Source organism: Acanthamoeba castellanii, assembly GCF_000313135.1.
Source record: "Acanthamoeba castellanii str. Neff unplaced genomic scaffold scf7180000084416, whole genome shotgun sequence".
Classification (NCBI taxonomy): domain Eukaryota; phylum Discosea; order Longamoebia; family Acanthamoebidae; genus Acanthamoeba; species Acanthamoeba castellanii.
Genome location: NW_004457418.1, coordinates 1 through 14,520, shown reverse-complemented (window position 1 = coordinate 14,520; position 14,520 = coordinate 1). Strand labels below are relative to the sequence as shown.

Below are 14,520 nucleotides of genomic sequence, written 5' to 3'. Positions count from 1 at the left end.
ACCTGTCCGGTGTCCTTGGAGAGGCGCAGGGACTTTTTGCCGCAGATGCCGTGCATGGCCTTGACCTCCTGCGTTATCCCGTACGCCTCCAGGTGCGCCTTCATTCCCGAAGGCTCCACTGCACGCGCACCCGCAACACACGACGATACACGCGACACACGCGCACACCGTTAGAACGCGTGGACGCGTGGACGCGTGGATGAGTGGGTTAGCGAGAGGGAGGCGCACCCGTGCTCGCCTTGTGGTAGTAGGCCTCGCGTTTGCCAAAGTAGTCGTCGTCGAACTGCGAGAGTTGTACGACGATCGATCATGGAAGCGCGGGCCATGCACGATGCACGAGGTGGTGAGCGGCCAACGTGCGCCACGAGCAGCGCGGCTACGGCGGACAATGCGTCCAAGGGCAGGGCAGATGCGGCACCACATACCCGCTTGAGCAGCTCCTGGTCGCGCATGACCTTTTCGAAATGGGCCTTCGCATCCTTTAGCTTCTGCTTACGGGCGTCAAAGAGTTGCATCATCCTGGACAGAATGCTCTCCAGCGTGAGCGCCTGCACCTGCAGATCTCACACGCGACACACAAACGACACACACGGCACACACGACACACACACGACACACACACGACACACACACGACACACACACGGCACAAAGGAAGAGACATCACTGAGCGGACGGGCTACCTTTAAAGGGGGGAGCAAGAGGTGCGTGCCTGGGTGGGCAAGTAGAGGGGCTGGTGGTGGTGGTAGCCCAGCGGGGGCGCCTCGTCCTGCATGGAGTGCTCGATGAGGAACTCGTTGACGTCGTTGATCCAGTCGGACACCTTGATGCCCCGCCCTCCCGCCTCGCTGGCCCTCAGCTCCTGGCCCGGTCTGTGTGCGTGTCGTGTGTGCCGTGTGCGGCGATGCGTGTGCGTGTGTAAGGTGGGCACGGGTCATGCTCGCACGAGGAGGTGGAGGAGGTGATGGAGACGTGTGTATACCGTATGGTGGCGAGGTCGTCCTTGTCGCGCTTGACGCGTTCGAGGAAGTACACGCTGTCCGTGTTGCCGCGGGCGGGCATCTGCAGGATGAGGTCGATGTGCCGCTCCACCTTTTTCGGCTTGGCCCCATCGCCGCCGCCGCCGCGACCGCCCAGCCCGAGCAGGCCTCGGCCTCGGCCCGGCGACTTGTCCTTTTTGTTGTTGTTGCTGCGCTTATCCGTTTTGCTGCAGCTGCTGCTGCTCTGCTTCTTGACCTCGTCGTCAGCGGAGCCGAGAATGGGCGCGTTGTCAGTGTCGTCGTTGTCGTCGCCCTCGTCGCCCTCGTCGCCGTGGTCTTCTTTGGCCTTGCCGCCTCGGCCGCGGGAGAGAAGCGAGAGGGGTCCACCGCCCTTCTTGCCCTTCCCTTTGTCCTTCTTCTCCCGTTCGGGCTGCGCCGCCGACGAAGTGGAGGAGGAGGGGGACGTGGCCGGGTCGACGTGGTAGGTCTCGGTGAGAAGCAGGTGGACCTCGTGGCGGCTCTTGAACGCGAACACGTCCGTGAGCGACAGATCCCACTCCTTGCCACTGCCCTCGCTCCTCGTCTTCCACCCGTTGAACCGCTGCCTGAAGGCCGCCACTTCTGCTCGCGCGACGATTTACGCGGCACAATGACATGATACACACGCACGCACACATGACATGCCACACGCACGCACGCGAATCAGTTTCCAAAGAGGGGGACCAGGCAGGGCCAACAACGAGAGGGCGCTATGAGACGAACGAACGAACGAACGAACGAACGAACGAACGAACGAACGAACGAACGAACGAACGAACGAACGAACGAACGAACGAACGAACGAACGAACGAACGAACGAACGAACGAACGAACGAACGAACGAACGAACGAACGAACGAACGAACGAACGAACGAACGAACGAACGAACGAACGAACGAACGAACGAACGAACGAACGAACGAACGAACGAACGAACGAACGAACGAACGAACGAACGAACGAACGAACGAACAAACAAGGAGGAGGAGGAGGAGGCAGACAGGAGGTAGACAGGGTGGGGAGGAGGAGTACCGGCGCTGTCGTGAACGTTGTGGTCATCGCTGGCCTCGTCGATGTCGTCAGTGTCGTCGGGCCACCCGTGCGCCGATGCGGCGCCTCCGCCCGATGCCTGTCGCTGCCACGATCGCGGCGCCAGGTGAGTCAAACGACAATCGCCCCGGCCACTGTGTCTGGGCGGCCACCAGGGCGGAGCAAAAGCTGTACAGTACCGACGGGGAGGCTGGGCTGGTCCCCGGCCGAGCCGACTGGCACATCTCGCACTGGCTGCGACCCTTTGCGGAGAACAATAAAAAAAAGATAAAAGGGAGGAGGAGGTGGAGGTGGAGGTGAGCATACACACTTCGAGCCAGCCCCATCGGGCGGGGAAAGCAGAAGAGAATGATGGAGAGGGCGACGTATAGGCAACAACGTAGAAGGGAGGAAGGGAGGAAGGGAGGGAGGAAGGGAGGGAGGAGGAAGAGGAGGATGGGTACAACGTACGTTGCTGTTGAGGAAGGTACACAGCGTGCAGTGCCAGAAGTCGGCGTCCCTTGCGAAGGGGTGGCCAGAGCCGTCGTCGTCGTCGTCTACGACAAAGGGCTCTCGCTCTGCCTTGTCGTCGTCCGGCCACTGCGCCACCGCCTGGGCCACCCCTGTGGTGGTCGGTCACCACCACCCCACCATGTTTGTGAACAAAGGCCCACCGACAACTACTCTTTCTGATAGATAAATAACTAACATAAATGGGGATAGCCTTTCGTGGTACAAAAGGAAAGGGGGAAGGCGGTACTTCGAGGAGGAAGGAGGCTGGGCTGCTGCTGGGCTGCGGAGGAGGGAGTCGCGGGGCGGCTGGCCTCGCACATCTCACAGGAGGGGAGGGCGTCGTCGTTGAGGAAGGTGCACACCTCGCACGTCCACCCACTCATTCTGGCGCACGAGAGGAGGAAGCAACAATGACAACACGTGCACGGCTTGGCCTCTAAACCTCGCACGACCACAGATGCAAACTGCTGTGCGACAATGTCAAATTTTCAGCTCGAAATAATCCCAGCGCCCAAACGCGTCTGAAATCGTTTCGAAAACGAAGCCAGACCCCAAAGAAATAGGCTCTGCCTCGCCACAGCCAGAAGAAGATGGCCGCCATTCCCGCGTCAACCAGCAGCAGCAGCAGCAGCAGGCGAGACCTCTATCCGCCCATCGAGCCCTATTCCCACGGACGGTACCTCGTGCACTTGATCCCTACCCCCCCCCCAAAGCGCTCACTTCCAGGCTCACGCGTGGTCGCGGCTGTCATGCCCCAGGCTGAGGGTGAGCGACATCCACGAGCTCTACTACGAGTTGTGCGGCAACCCCAACGGCAAGCCCGTCGTCGTGGTGCATGGCGGCCCTGGCGGCGGCATCGCTGCCTACTACAGGTGCGAAGTCGATAGTTTCCACCGCAGCAGGAAGAAACGCTGACGCCTCACCGCTTTAATGTCTTGCCCCCCCCCCAAACACACATAAACAGGCAGTACTTTGATCCGGAGGCCTACAAGATCGTCCTGTTCGACCAGCGCGGTTCGGGCCAAAGCACCCCCTTCGCCTGTCTCGAGGTTCGCCCCCCCCCCTCCCTCTCCCTCTCCTTCTCCTCGCTCCTTCACATAAGGGCCGTTGGCCTGACGGACCCCACTTCTCCCCCCCCCACATCGGGTCCGAGCAGGAGAACACGACGTGGGACCTCGTGGAGGACATGGAGAAGCTGCGGCAGCACCTGGCCATCGACAAGTGGCTCGTCTTCGGCGGCTCCTGGGGCTCCACCCTCGCCCTCGCCTACGCTGAGGCCCACACCGAACAGGTGCGCGCTCTGTCTGGCGACGCGCGCTGAACAAGTCCAAATTGGCTGACATCGGTTCGGCACGTGGCGTGGGGGGGGTGAACTGGTTCGCGGCGCACCAGGTGAAGGGCCTGGTGCTGCGGGGCATCTTCGGGCTGCGGCGCAGCGAGCTCCTGTTCTTCTACCAGGAGGGCTCCTCGTGGCTGTTCCCCGATGCCTGGGAAAAGGTACGTGTTGCACCCACAGGCGGAGTCGTGCGGCCATTTCCAGCGGATTCTGACACACACACCGACACACACACACACGCCGACACACACACACCGACACACACACACACGCCGACACACACACACCGACACACCTCTTCACCTCGACCCCGATAAATGGCGGTGCAGTACCTGGCCCCGATTCCGGAGGTGGAGCGGGGAGACCTGATGTCGGCCTACTACCGCCGCCTCACCGGCAACGACGACAAGGTCAAGCAGGAGTGCGCCACCGCCTGGAGCGTCTGGTACCTCTCTCTCCCGCCCGGACCGTGGCTTTCTCCCATGCGCCTCCACCAACACAGAAAAAGAGAGGTCGCCAATGGGCCACGGCCTAACGACGCACACATGCGCACGACGTATGGGGGCTTGGTGTATCAGGGAGATGACGACGAGCCGCCTCTACGTGGACCCCGACTACGTGGCGCGGGCCGCCGAGGACGACAAGTTCGCCCTCGCGTTCGCGCGCATCGAGTCGCACTACTTTGTGCACGGCGGTTTCTTCAAGGTGCCTGCCCCCGCCTCCACCAGTGCACCAAATGCACCACTGTGAGCAGAGTCCCTCACGCGCGTTGTGTGAATGAACGGTTGCATTGAACTCGCGATATAATGGTACTACAGGAAGACGGACAGATCATCAAGGAGGCCGCCAAGCTGGCCCACCTCCCCGTGACCATCGTGCAGGGACGCTACGATCTCGTGTGCCCCATGAAGACCGGTACGTACCGGTCAATTTGCTTTGCTGGCGGGAGGTGACAGCTGACCCGTGCTCTGTTGGTTGTTCGACACTTGTGCTCTAACCACCATTCCTACTCCTACTCCTAGCGTGGGACCTGCACAAGGTGCTGCCGTCGTCCGAGCTGGTGGTCGTTCCCGGTACTCCACCTACCCCCTTCCCTCGTCGGCGGTGTGTGTCGGGCCAGCGATGGGGCTGATGGGACGCCCTGTGAGCAGACGCGGGCCACAGCGCCAAGGAGCCCGGCATCGTGGACGGACTGGTGCGCGCCTGCGACAAGTACCGCGACCTCTGAAGCCGCGACACCGCTGCTGCAGTGGTGGCGACCAGGCAGCAGAACCGCCATTTTCCCTCTCCGTTGTGTGCAAAGCGACGACGATGAATGAAGACCTCCTCCCACTGGAATCAACAAGTGGCCCTCCCTCAAAGCGTGGTGCCCCGGCACAGCCGCTGCTCTAGGGTTAGAAGCGGCAGCAGCACGTGGGCGGCCGTCTGAAATATTTTTGGCATTTATCAGGAATGATAAAAATGTCAATTTGGGTCTGGGGCCAATGAGCGGAGGGTGGATACGAGAGAGTTCTTGCTTTGGCGCGTTTTGGCTTCTTCGTTTTGCTGCTATCCGGAAACCCGTTCGCATCGATATCCCTCGCCCTCCACCCATCCACCAACACCAAAAAACAACGATGCCTTTCTGCTCGCAGTGCGGTACTCCTCACGACGCTGGTGCCAAGTTCTGCTCCTCGTGCGGCAACAAGCTCGCCGGCGCCGCTGCCCCTGCCCCTTCGTACTCCAGCCCGTCCACTTCTCGAGGTAACGCGGCTTTCTCCTTGCCTGGATGAAGATTTACTGCCCAAGCTGGCAATTTAGCGGTTTTTTTGCGCCTCCTACACTCCATCTGCCGTCGATTTTACTTCTTGTTGGAGCTAATTTTTCTCTTTGTGCAATCGTATACGATAATATTTATATTATTCTCGCGATCGGCAGCTGCCCCCGCTGCTTCGAGGTACTTGGCCCTGCCCTCTATATATATATATGAATTAGAAATAATATATCTAGTATATTCGGTCTGCTAATCGCCGCTCCTCGCTAAGCAGCCACCACGCGTACTCGGGTGCTGCCACTGTCGCCGCCTCTCGCGTGCCCATCGGCGACTCCACCGCCAAGCAGCAGGCGTACGCGGCCCTTCTTGCACCTTTCTATTGGTCCCTGAGACCGCGCGCGGCCATTGGGGCGCCTCCTAATTAATCGGAGTGTGGTGTGTAGCGGTGCTTTCCATGGCCCCTCGTACGGTCTCGACGCCGAGCTGAAGAACAAGATGGACTCCAAGTACGACACCGGCATGGACGCCGAGGTTCGGTGCGTTCATGAACCTCACCACCTAGGCGGGCGCATGTGCGTGTGTCATGTGCACCACCATGTGCGTGTGGCGTGTGCGTGGAAGGATCTCACAAGGAGGGTGGCTGTGGCTGCGTTTCGCGTCTCTTTTCACTTCACCTTCTAACACAACGGCCGTGGCACAACGCAGGCAGTGGATGGCCCGCAAGGGAGTGCCCGTTCACGGTGACCTGCACTCGGAGCTCAAGAACGGCGTCAAGCTTTGCGAGTGCGTGTCTCATCCCTATTCGTCGATTATTTATTTGTAAATGTTGTGTGTGTATGCCGTGTGGGTAATTGGTAAATGGGAATCTGATTGGATGGCCGTACGCTTCGAACGCCTGCAGGCTCGCCAATGCCCTCCAGCCCCGCTCGGTGCCCAGGATCCAGAAGGCCGCTGCACCCTTTGTCCAAATGGTATGTATTACCATCACATGGCCTCCCGCTAGATTTGGCACGCATTTTTCTGGCAACGCCCCCACCGACTTACCAACGCACGCACGCACGCACGCACGCACGCACGCACGCACGCACGCACGCACGCACGCACGCACGCACGCACGCACGCACGCAGGAAAATATTGCCGCCTTTTTGAGCGCCGCCCAAAGCATGGGCCTCCGCACCAACGAGCTCTTCCAGACCGTCGATCTCTTCGAGGGTGCGTGCGCGCGCCTGCCTCCCCCTTGCGATCCGCGGTTGAATGCACATGCCCGTCGTGCTGACGTCAAGAGCTGTGTGTCGTGTGTTTTTTTTTTTTCAGCCAAGAACATGTCGGCTGTGTTGACCACCCTCGCAGCCCTCAAGAGGGTCAGGCCCTGAAGCAACCTTCCACCAATAATACATACTTACCATGTATGTGCACACAAAGTGTGTTTGTAGTTTTGCAGCTTTTCCTTTGTCTCTCAATGAAGAAGGAAGCGAAGACCATCGCGCGGCTTGCAGAAGAGGAGTGCGAGGCCTGCCGTGAGGGGCCTGCTATCACGTACGGGCCATGACGATGACGATGCCATCTCCCCTCCCCTCTCTTTTTCGGGGGGGGGGATATCGCGTAGGACAACTGGTTTTGCCTTTTATGGCGCCATGCTTTCCATTCCTGGCTGAGTGACACTGTCAAGTGGCAAGAACGCCAGAACGCCACCACTTGAAAACCCTATCTCCTCTTCCTACCAGCTACAGCCGGGCGTTGACACCGTCGAGCTCCCCAAAGGGTAACCTGCCCTTCCTCCTTTTTTTCCTTTGCATTCACCACGATTTTGATTCCTCTCGATCTTGTCGGCTCCGTGGTTGCCCTGTTTTACCTCTCTGGTAGCAGCACCCCACAGAAGCACACCAGGTTTAAGTACCACTTGTATCTTGTGTGGAGATGGAGGAGCCGCCCCCCGCCGATGACAGCAGCACGCTATGGCAGCGACCACGCAGCGTCGCCTTCACGCCAGACGCGCGCATCCGGCAGTGCGAGCGGCCGGTGCTGGGAAAGAGCAACAACGTGCCCGTCCCACTCCTCGCCCAGTCCTCGCGAGCCTCCGCCCCACGTCGCAACCAGGAGCAGCAGCCCCATGGGTACGAATCACCGCTCACCTCTCTCGCACGTCCTCCATCTCTGCAGTACAACACACCACAACACATATGCACTTGTGCTGAGGGCTTCTCGAATTCCAGCGCTGGCTGGCTCGCTCGCAGTACACCGGACGCCGGGAGGCTCTCGCAGAGGAACGTCGAACCCTCGCCTCCAGTATCGCTGTCACTATTGTCGTCGCCCTCGTCATCGCCACTACAGCCCAGTCTCGACGACGATCTGGCGAGCAGTCATGACAGCATCACCACCTCGCCGTCGCCTCCGCTGCCGCAGTCGCCGCAGCGATTGGCAATGTCGCAAGGTAACTACGCGAGTCTGGCGACGCTCGTCCAGGTCTTAGAGCTCGAGCCATCGCCGCCGCCATCGCCACGGAAGGCAGTCTCTCCCCAGCTGTCTCTTCTCTCGGCGATGCCGCCAAAGCCCGCGCAGGCCTGGAGCAAGGCCGACTCGCCTCAGGGCGACGCCCAGCGCATGGAAGGGTCAAGGGCGGCCGCCTGGCGAAGGAGCCAAAGCGTGCCGTGGGATACCCGGCAGGGCGGTGATGCCGTGGCCGACGACTACGAAGACCCAACCGGCGGCAGAAGCAACCTCATCACCACCACCACCAACGTCACCAACACCACAATCACCATCAACGAAGCAAGCATCACAGAGACCAGAGCGAGCGGTGCGGTCGACGAGAACACCGGCACCGGCAGCATCATCGACGGAGGTGGCGGCGGCCGGGTGCTAACGCGAAGCAAGTCGTGGGAGGGCCGGCGGAGCAAGCTGCCAGAGATCACCGTCGACGCTACGGCCGACACCATGGAGGCCGCCGCGCGCGAGGGCGTGGCCGACTACCAAGAGCTCAGTCTGCGACCGCGCGCCAAGCTGGTGCTGGCCGAGAGCCGCATGAGCTTGGCGCCCGCCGCACACGAACCATCGGACGAGGAGGCCGAGGAGGAGGAGAAGCAGCGGGCGCACCGCCCCACACTGAGCGATATGGGGCACCGAGGCAATGGCCTGCTCCCCGACTCCCACAAGGTAGGCTCTCGCTCGTGCCCTCAAATGGCCATTTGGCCTGGCTTGGCTTGACTTGGCTAATGCCCCCTCCCCTCCCTCACTCACGCGTGGCGCACACGTAACACGCACACACCATGAAGGTGCTGATGGTGGAGATGCAAAGAGAGATGAAATCGCGGTGGACGATCCCCTACTCCGAACTGCAGCTGCTGGGCAAGATCGGCATGGGCGACTTCGGCATCGTCTACCTCGCCAAGTGGCGCAACAGCAAGGGTGCTGCACCACCCACGCCCTGCTTGGACCTTGGCTTCACCACATAAACCGCACTCACCCACACACACGCGCGCGCACACCCACACTCCCACACGACGCAAACACGACACACACGCCGCAAACGTATTGCAGTGGTGGTGAAGCAGCTGTTCCATAAGAGCAAGCTGACCGGGTCCGAGTTGAACGATTTCAGAAAGGAAATGGACATCATCATGTATGCACCTCCTCCGTCTCTGTTGGTCCATTCTTCGCATGATGTGACTGACCCGTCTTCTCCCTACCCCCCCCCCGCCAACAAGGAACCTGCGACCACACCACAACCTCATCCAATTCTTTGGCATGTGCGACGAACCGCCCGACCTGTGCATCGTCACCGAGTACCTCGCGCAGGGCGATTTGCAACGCTTGATGCAGGCACGCCACACGATACTGCATATATATATACACACACACACACACACACACACACACACACACACACACACACACACACGAGCGCACACGCACGCGCGGATGGAGGGTCCGTGTCTGACCACTGTATCACTATGTCACCTCGGCAGAGGGAGGCACTGTCGCCGGCCACGAAGCTGCAGCTGGCGTTGGACACCGCAGCGGGGATGACCCACCTCCACGCCGAAAACATCCTCCACTGTGTACGCCTATGAAGAATGAACGCGTTTGTGGTCTTGGTTTGACTCTTATGGCTGTGTGCTATTCACAGGACCTGGCGAGGCGCAATATTTTGGTGACCACCTCCAACGGAGAGTACCAGGCCAAGGTGACAGGTACGACATTGTGGGGGGGGAGGCGTGTAACAGTGATGTGCGCACACCACCGGTGATTGAGGATTTCCTTCCTCTGTGTTCTCGCTCCTCCAGACTTTGGGCTGTCCAAGCGCGTTACGTCGGGCAGGGTGCGGCACAGCTTTTCACATTCGCAGGCCTGTGGACCCATCAAATGGTACGACGGCAGCCGTGCGCCCGTCCACCATGCACCATGGAAGCGACTGCTAGCGCGGCCTCCTCCGAAACTGACGCACAGCTTCGCGCAGGATGAGCCCAGAAGCCCTGCGCCAGAACCGATTGTCCAAGCAAAGCGACGTGTACTCTTTCGGTCCGTACCTACCCACCACCAACCCAACCCTTTTTCATGGCATGGCATGGCATGGCATAGCATAACACGAATGAGATGGCACTTTGCCCGCACGATCACTGAAGAAGAAGCCTTATCACCACACCACCGCACCACGCGTGCAAGTGTAGGCGTAGTGATGTGGGAGATTCTGCTGGAGAAGGCGCCCTACGAGCAGATGGACGCCGTGGAGGCGGGCCAGGCCATCGTGGAGGGCAAAAAGCTCGAGATCCCCGCCTGGGCGCCCGCCGAGTACGCGTCGCTCCTCAGCGATTGCTGGCACGACGACCCGGCCCTGCGACCATCCTTCAACGACATCTACCTGCGCATCGAGGTACCCCCATCACCCCCCCCCCTCTACCCCTACCACCACCACGTCTAGAGATGGGATGGAAGTGGGAGGGGATGATTGGACACATGAGCTAAGACCAGGACCATGGTCCTTGGCCCACACGCGAGCAGGCAATGGTACAGAACAAGGTGAAGTGGGACTCATCAGGCAGACGGCCAGTTTCAAAGAACGCGTCTGCCCCACGCAGTCCCATCATCCGCTACAAGTCAGGTGAGGATCCACACTCCCCTTCGGCCATGATCGGTGGTGTTTATGGCCGGTGGCACCACGTCGATGTCTCTGCCTTCACTCACGCGAACAACCACCCCACAGGTCTGCTCTCGCCGGACACCCACAAAAGGAACATCTAGAAGAAAAGGAAAATAGAAATTTGGAAACAAATCGAAAACGTTTGATGGGTAACGTTTCTGCGCACAATGATTGGGCGAGAGTATGGAAAATCCAGGATAAGCCCAACGCAAGTACGGAAAAGGTGCGTTTACATAAAACTCGGTCGGTAGTAATCCAGTACTCATTCCGGCAGCACGTGAGGCATGTGATTGGAGAAAGGGGAAAAAGAACGACAAGGTACCGCAACCCTACCGCGGCGACGAGGAGCGAAGAGGAGGAAGAAGCGGCTGTCTTTGCGCTTCACTCGTCTGGTTCGGGCAGCCACGACCCGAGCAGCGCTCGCATCTTCCTCCCGATTTCTTTTTTTAATTTTGATATATTTCTCGGCCGGCAAAACGTTCCATCGATCCCTCAGCCATTTTCAGCCTCGGATCTTGAACGAAAGATCGATCAGATCGCCTTCATTCCGAAGTGGCCAAGCCCACAGTTCATCTTACCTTCGCGAGCATCACATCAATCACCGTCGTTCCACTTGCCTTGCGCCGACGACACGCCCATCACCCCGCAAGGTAATCGTCGTTCTTTTCAATTTGGGTTTTGTAGCCTTAATCGCCATCTTTAACCATGGTTTTCCATTTCGCCTAGGCAACTGCATCAAATCAATGAATGGCCAGGCACCCGTCCCGAGTGATGAAAAGGCAGCATTTCACCTCACCATGGACGACATCAACAAGGGCAAGGAGAAGGAGCAGGAGGATGTGCTGCCCTACCTCCAGAATGCCGTACTCGAACAGCAGAGCGTCGAATCAGGACCCCTTCCGATTCAACGATTAGACGTCCACACAACGGCTTCGAGTATCACCACCACCATGCCATCCTCTCCAACGAAGAGAGGCAAGGAAGGAGGCGACGACGTCCTGCCCTACCTCCAGAATGCCGTACTCGAGCAGCACACCGGCGGGGGCGACAAGCCACTACAAATCCAGCGATTAGATGGCAGCCTTTCCGACACAGGTACAGATGCTCTTCCATCCCCTTTTATCGGTAAAATTAATATTTTAATTATTTTAATTATTTTAATATTAATTATTTTAATTATTCGAGCAACGTTGTCCAACGCCTGTTCTTACGCCGCGGCCTCGACACAGCAGGACCCGGCGCGCGCAGCCCGCGTTCTGGAACGCAAGCGCTGGCCTCCGCGTTTGGTGCGGCTACGACGGGCGGCGGCGGCGGCGGCGGCGGCGGCAAGGGAGCCGCACCACCTCTGCTGCACCATCAGCCACCTCCCCTCCAGCTCCACCAGCCGCCCACAGCATCAGCCTCTGCTGGTGCTGGTGCTGCTTTCATCTCGTCCTCGTCCTCTTCTCCTCTCTCTTCGCTTCACCACGGCTCTTCCTCTTCCGCCTCCGCCGCTTCAACCCTCTTCGCTGCGCAGCAGCCGCCACCGTTCAACCACCACCACGCGCTCTCCACGACACTTGCGGCGGCTTCGGCCTCTGGTGCGGGTGCTGCCACCTGCGCGCCCTCTGTGCTCTCCGCGACCCACCACGCCGTGGAAGACGCCCATCAGTACCACCACCACCAACCGCCGCCGCCGCAACACATCGCCAGCGCCGATCACAGCCTCGGAGGTCACGGCGGATATGACGGCCATCACATCCAGGCCACGCTGGACGGCCACCACGGTGGCGGCTTCGACTCGCATCAGTTCGGCCACCATGCCATGACGGACGGCCACGCAGGCGGCGCATTCGACAACCACCACCACCACGTCGTGGACGCGCACGCGATGCCGTCCATCGGCCTGGGCATCAATCGAAATCACTCGGCAGGCGACGCGGGCAATCACACGACCGGCGGCCACTTCGATTCACACCTCGGAGGCCACGCCGGCCACGCGGTGGACAACCACCACGCCGCCGACTCGCACTTTGTCGGTGGTGGCCACCACGCCGCTGGCGTGGATCTACATCACGTCGCCCAGCCTCCGGTGTCGGGTCACCACGTCGTCGACACCTTTACCGCCGCCACCGCGGCATTGCCATCGCAGCCCGCGCCGCACCACCACGCCCTCACCGAGTATAACTACGGCGGCGGCCATCACGTGCCCGACTTCACCGGCGGCGGACCCGGCGCAGGGCCGTCCCACCACGCGGTGCTGTCCCCGCCGCACAGCTTCCGTAGCGGCTCGGGACTCGACTTTGCCGCTAGCGCCTTCGCTCCCGCCGTGGCTGCCCCCGGCGGCGGCGGCGGCGGCGGCGGCTCTACGCCCGCGGCGGGCCAGTCGCTGCGGGCGGCGGCTCCTTCGCCGAATACCATCAGCAGCAAGCTGGACGCGTCGGGCGTGCGGCAGCCGTCGGCGGCGGTGCTGGTCCTGCTGCTCATCATCATCCCCGTGCTCTCGCTCTCGCCCTACTGGGGCTACCACGGACCAAGTACGCCCCTTTCTCTGCTCCACCGTTCTCTCTCTCTCTTTCTCTCTCTCGCTTGCTCCATAGATCTATCGCTCCAAACAAGGCGCGCGTCTCACCGTTTGTTTGGCGCGCGCAGGCACGGTGTCGGCGTTCATGATGGACGAGTTCGGCATCTCCTACCTCGACCTGGGCCTCATGTTCTCGCTCTACTCGCTGCCCAACCTCTTCATGCCCTTCATCGCCGGGGTACATACCCCTCCCCCCTCCCTCCCTCCAACACCGGACCCCCACCACCACCCGAGTCTCTTCCTCACGCGGTGTTTTCTTTTTCTCTCTTTCTCTCTCTTTTTCTTTTGCTGCACGTCGTGTAGAGCCTGATCGACAAGTGGGGGCTGAGCCTCTCGTCGCTTCTGTTCAACATCTTCTGCCTGCTGGGCAACATCCTGCTCGCCATCACCTTCTACATGCCCGAGAAGCCCATCTCGCTGCTCCTCATCTCGAGGTACTCACGAGTGCGCCTACATGGAAACCCGTTGTACATGTTGGCGCTAGTGTTTTGCTCACCCACTCGCGCTCTCTGTGCCGTGCCGTGTCCTCTGCAGGGTGGTGTTTGGTTTCGGTGGCGAGGCCATCATCATGTGCCAGCAGGTGATGTTGGCGCGCTGGTTCAGCGGCACCCTCCTCGTCGTGGCATCGGGCTTTGTACAGGTCTTCGTCCTGTGCCTCGGCTCCGGCGGAGCCTTCCTCTTCCTGCCCCACTTTGACCAGGGTACCGCACGCACCGCCCCCGTTTCCGCCATTTATCGTTATATGTCGGTGATGGTGATGGTGATGGTGATTATAAGAATGACCTTGGTTGGTTGGTTGGTTGGTTGGTTGGTTTTTCTCTCTCTCTCGACCAACAGATGGCGTCAACATCTCGCTGTTGCACGTGCTGTTCGTGAGCTTCTGGGGTTTCGTCTTCAACCTGTTCTACGTCGCTCTCGAGTGGAAGTGGACCCCCTTCATCATCGCCAAGTTCCTCAGCGAGCGACAGCAGTCGGCCAGGGCGCTCGAGGGCAGCCTCCTCCCGCTCTCGCGACCGACCACGCCCGGCTACGAGACCCCGACCCCGACCACCTACGCACGCTCCTCGTTCGTCGACACCCGGACTTCAGCCGCGACCACGACGCAGCAGTCGCACCTCGTCGACCCGTCGCTCCCGGCTGGCGGCCACCTGGCCCTGGCGCCCGCCGA

General features: G+C 60.3%; 6 protein-coding genes across 6 annotated transcripts in view; 4 read left to right on the top strand and 2 right to left on the bottom strand.

Annotated features, from left to right (window-relative positions):
• ACA1_320570 (Znfinger in Ran binding protein and others domain containing protein) overlaps nucleotides 1-663 on the bottom strand; it is a gene marked incomplete at both ends in the record, with an annotated part of 5,161 nt that extends 4,498 nt beyond the window's left edge. Inside the window, 4 exons of the mRNA XM_004338378.1 lie at nucleotides 3-118; nucleotides 229-283; nucleotides 426-554; nucleotides 643-663. Coding sequence (XP_004338426.1) covers nucleotides 3-118; nucleotides 229-283; nucleotides 426-554; nucleotides 643-663 — 321 coding nt within the window. The remainder of the gene's footprint in view (nucleotides 1-2; nucleotides 119-228; nucleotides 284-425; nucleotides 555-642) is intronic.
• Nucleotides 664-684: 21 nt separating this feature from the next.
• On the bottom strand, nucleotides 685-2,945 carry ACA1_320560 (Znfinger in Ran binding protein and others domain containing protein; the record flags this gene model as incomplete). The annotated part of the gene is made up of 6 exons (XM_004338377.1): nucleotides 685-871; nucleotides 982-1,600; nucleotides 2,053-2,149; nucleotides 2,250-2,312; nucleotides 2,521-2,672; nucleotides 2,810-2,945. 6 exons carry the CDS (start codon nucleotides 2,943-2,945, stop codon nucleotides 685-687), a joined length of 1,254 nt encoding a protein of 417 aa, XP_004338425.1.
• Nucleotides 2,946-3,152: 207 nt separating this feature from the next.
• ACA1_320550 (prolyl aminopeptidase) lies at nucleotides 3,153-5,126 on the top strand (the record flags this gene model as incomplete). The annotated part of the gene is made up of 10 exons (XM_004338376.1): nucleotides 3,153-3,238; nucleotides 3,321-3,434; nucleotides 3,527-3,611; nucleotides 3,719-3,853; nucleotides 3,955-4,059; nucleotides 4,228-4,343; nucleotides 4,477-4,603; nucleotides 4,717-4,813; nucleotides 4,921-4,971; nucleotides 5,050-5,126. The coding sequence occupies 10 exons, from the start codon at nucleotides 3,153-3,155 to the stop codon at nucleotides 5,124-5,126; spliced, it is 993 nt and encodes a 330-aa protein (XP_004338424.1).
• A 388-nt stretch (nucleotides 5,127-5,514) lies between these two features.
• ACA1_320540 (calponin domain containing protein) lies at nucleotides 5,515-7,025 on the top strand (the record flags this gene model as incomplete). Its single annotated transcript, XM_004338375.1, has 7 exons — nucleotides 5,515-5,615; nucleotides 5,926-6,003; nucleotides 6,095-6,187; nucleotides 6,357-6,434; nucleotides 6,553-6,622; nucleotides 6,780-6,864; nucleotides 6,967-7,025. 7 exons carry the CDS (start codon nucleotides 5,515-5,517, stop codon nucleotides 7,023-7,025), a joined length of 564 nt encoding a protein of 187 aa, XP_004338423.1.
• Nucleotides 7,026-7,569: 544 nt separating this feature from the next.
• Nucleotides 7,570-10,597, top strand: ACA1_320530 (protein kinase domain containing protein; the record flags this gene model as incomplete). The annotated part of the gene is made up of 11 exons (XM_004338374.1): nucleotides 7,570-7,766; nucleotides 7,887-8,805; nucleotides 8,925-9,057; nucleotides 9,190-9,271; nucleotides 9,357-9,434; nucleotides 9,620-9,710; nucleotides 9,779-9,842; nucleotides 9,936-10,017; nucleotides 10,109-10,170; nucleotides 10,320-10,522; nucleotides 10,571-10,597. 11 exons carry the CDS (start codon nucleotides 7,570-7,572, stop codon nucleotides 10,595-10,597), a joined length of 1,938 nt encoding a protein of 645 aa, XP_004338422.1.
• Nucleotides 10,598-11,586: 989 nt separating this feature from the next.
• ACA1_320520 (uncharacterized protein) lies at nucleotides 11,587-14,476 on the top strand (the record flags this gene model as incomplete). The annotated part of the gene is made up of 6 exons (XM_004338373.1): nucleotides 11,587-11,884; nucleotides 12,022-13,305; nucleotides 13,421-13,530; nucleotides 13,656-13,786; nucleotides 13,887-14,053; nucleotides 14,190-14,476. Coding segments are annotated over 6 exons (2,277 nt in total), but the record flags the coding sequence as incomplete, so codon positions are not given.
• Nucleotides 14,477-14,520: the final 44 nt, after the last annotated feature.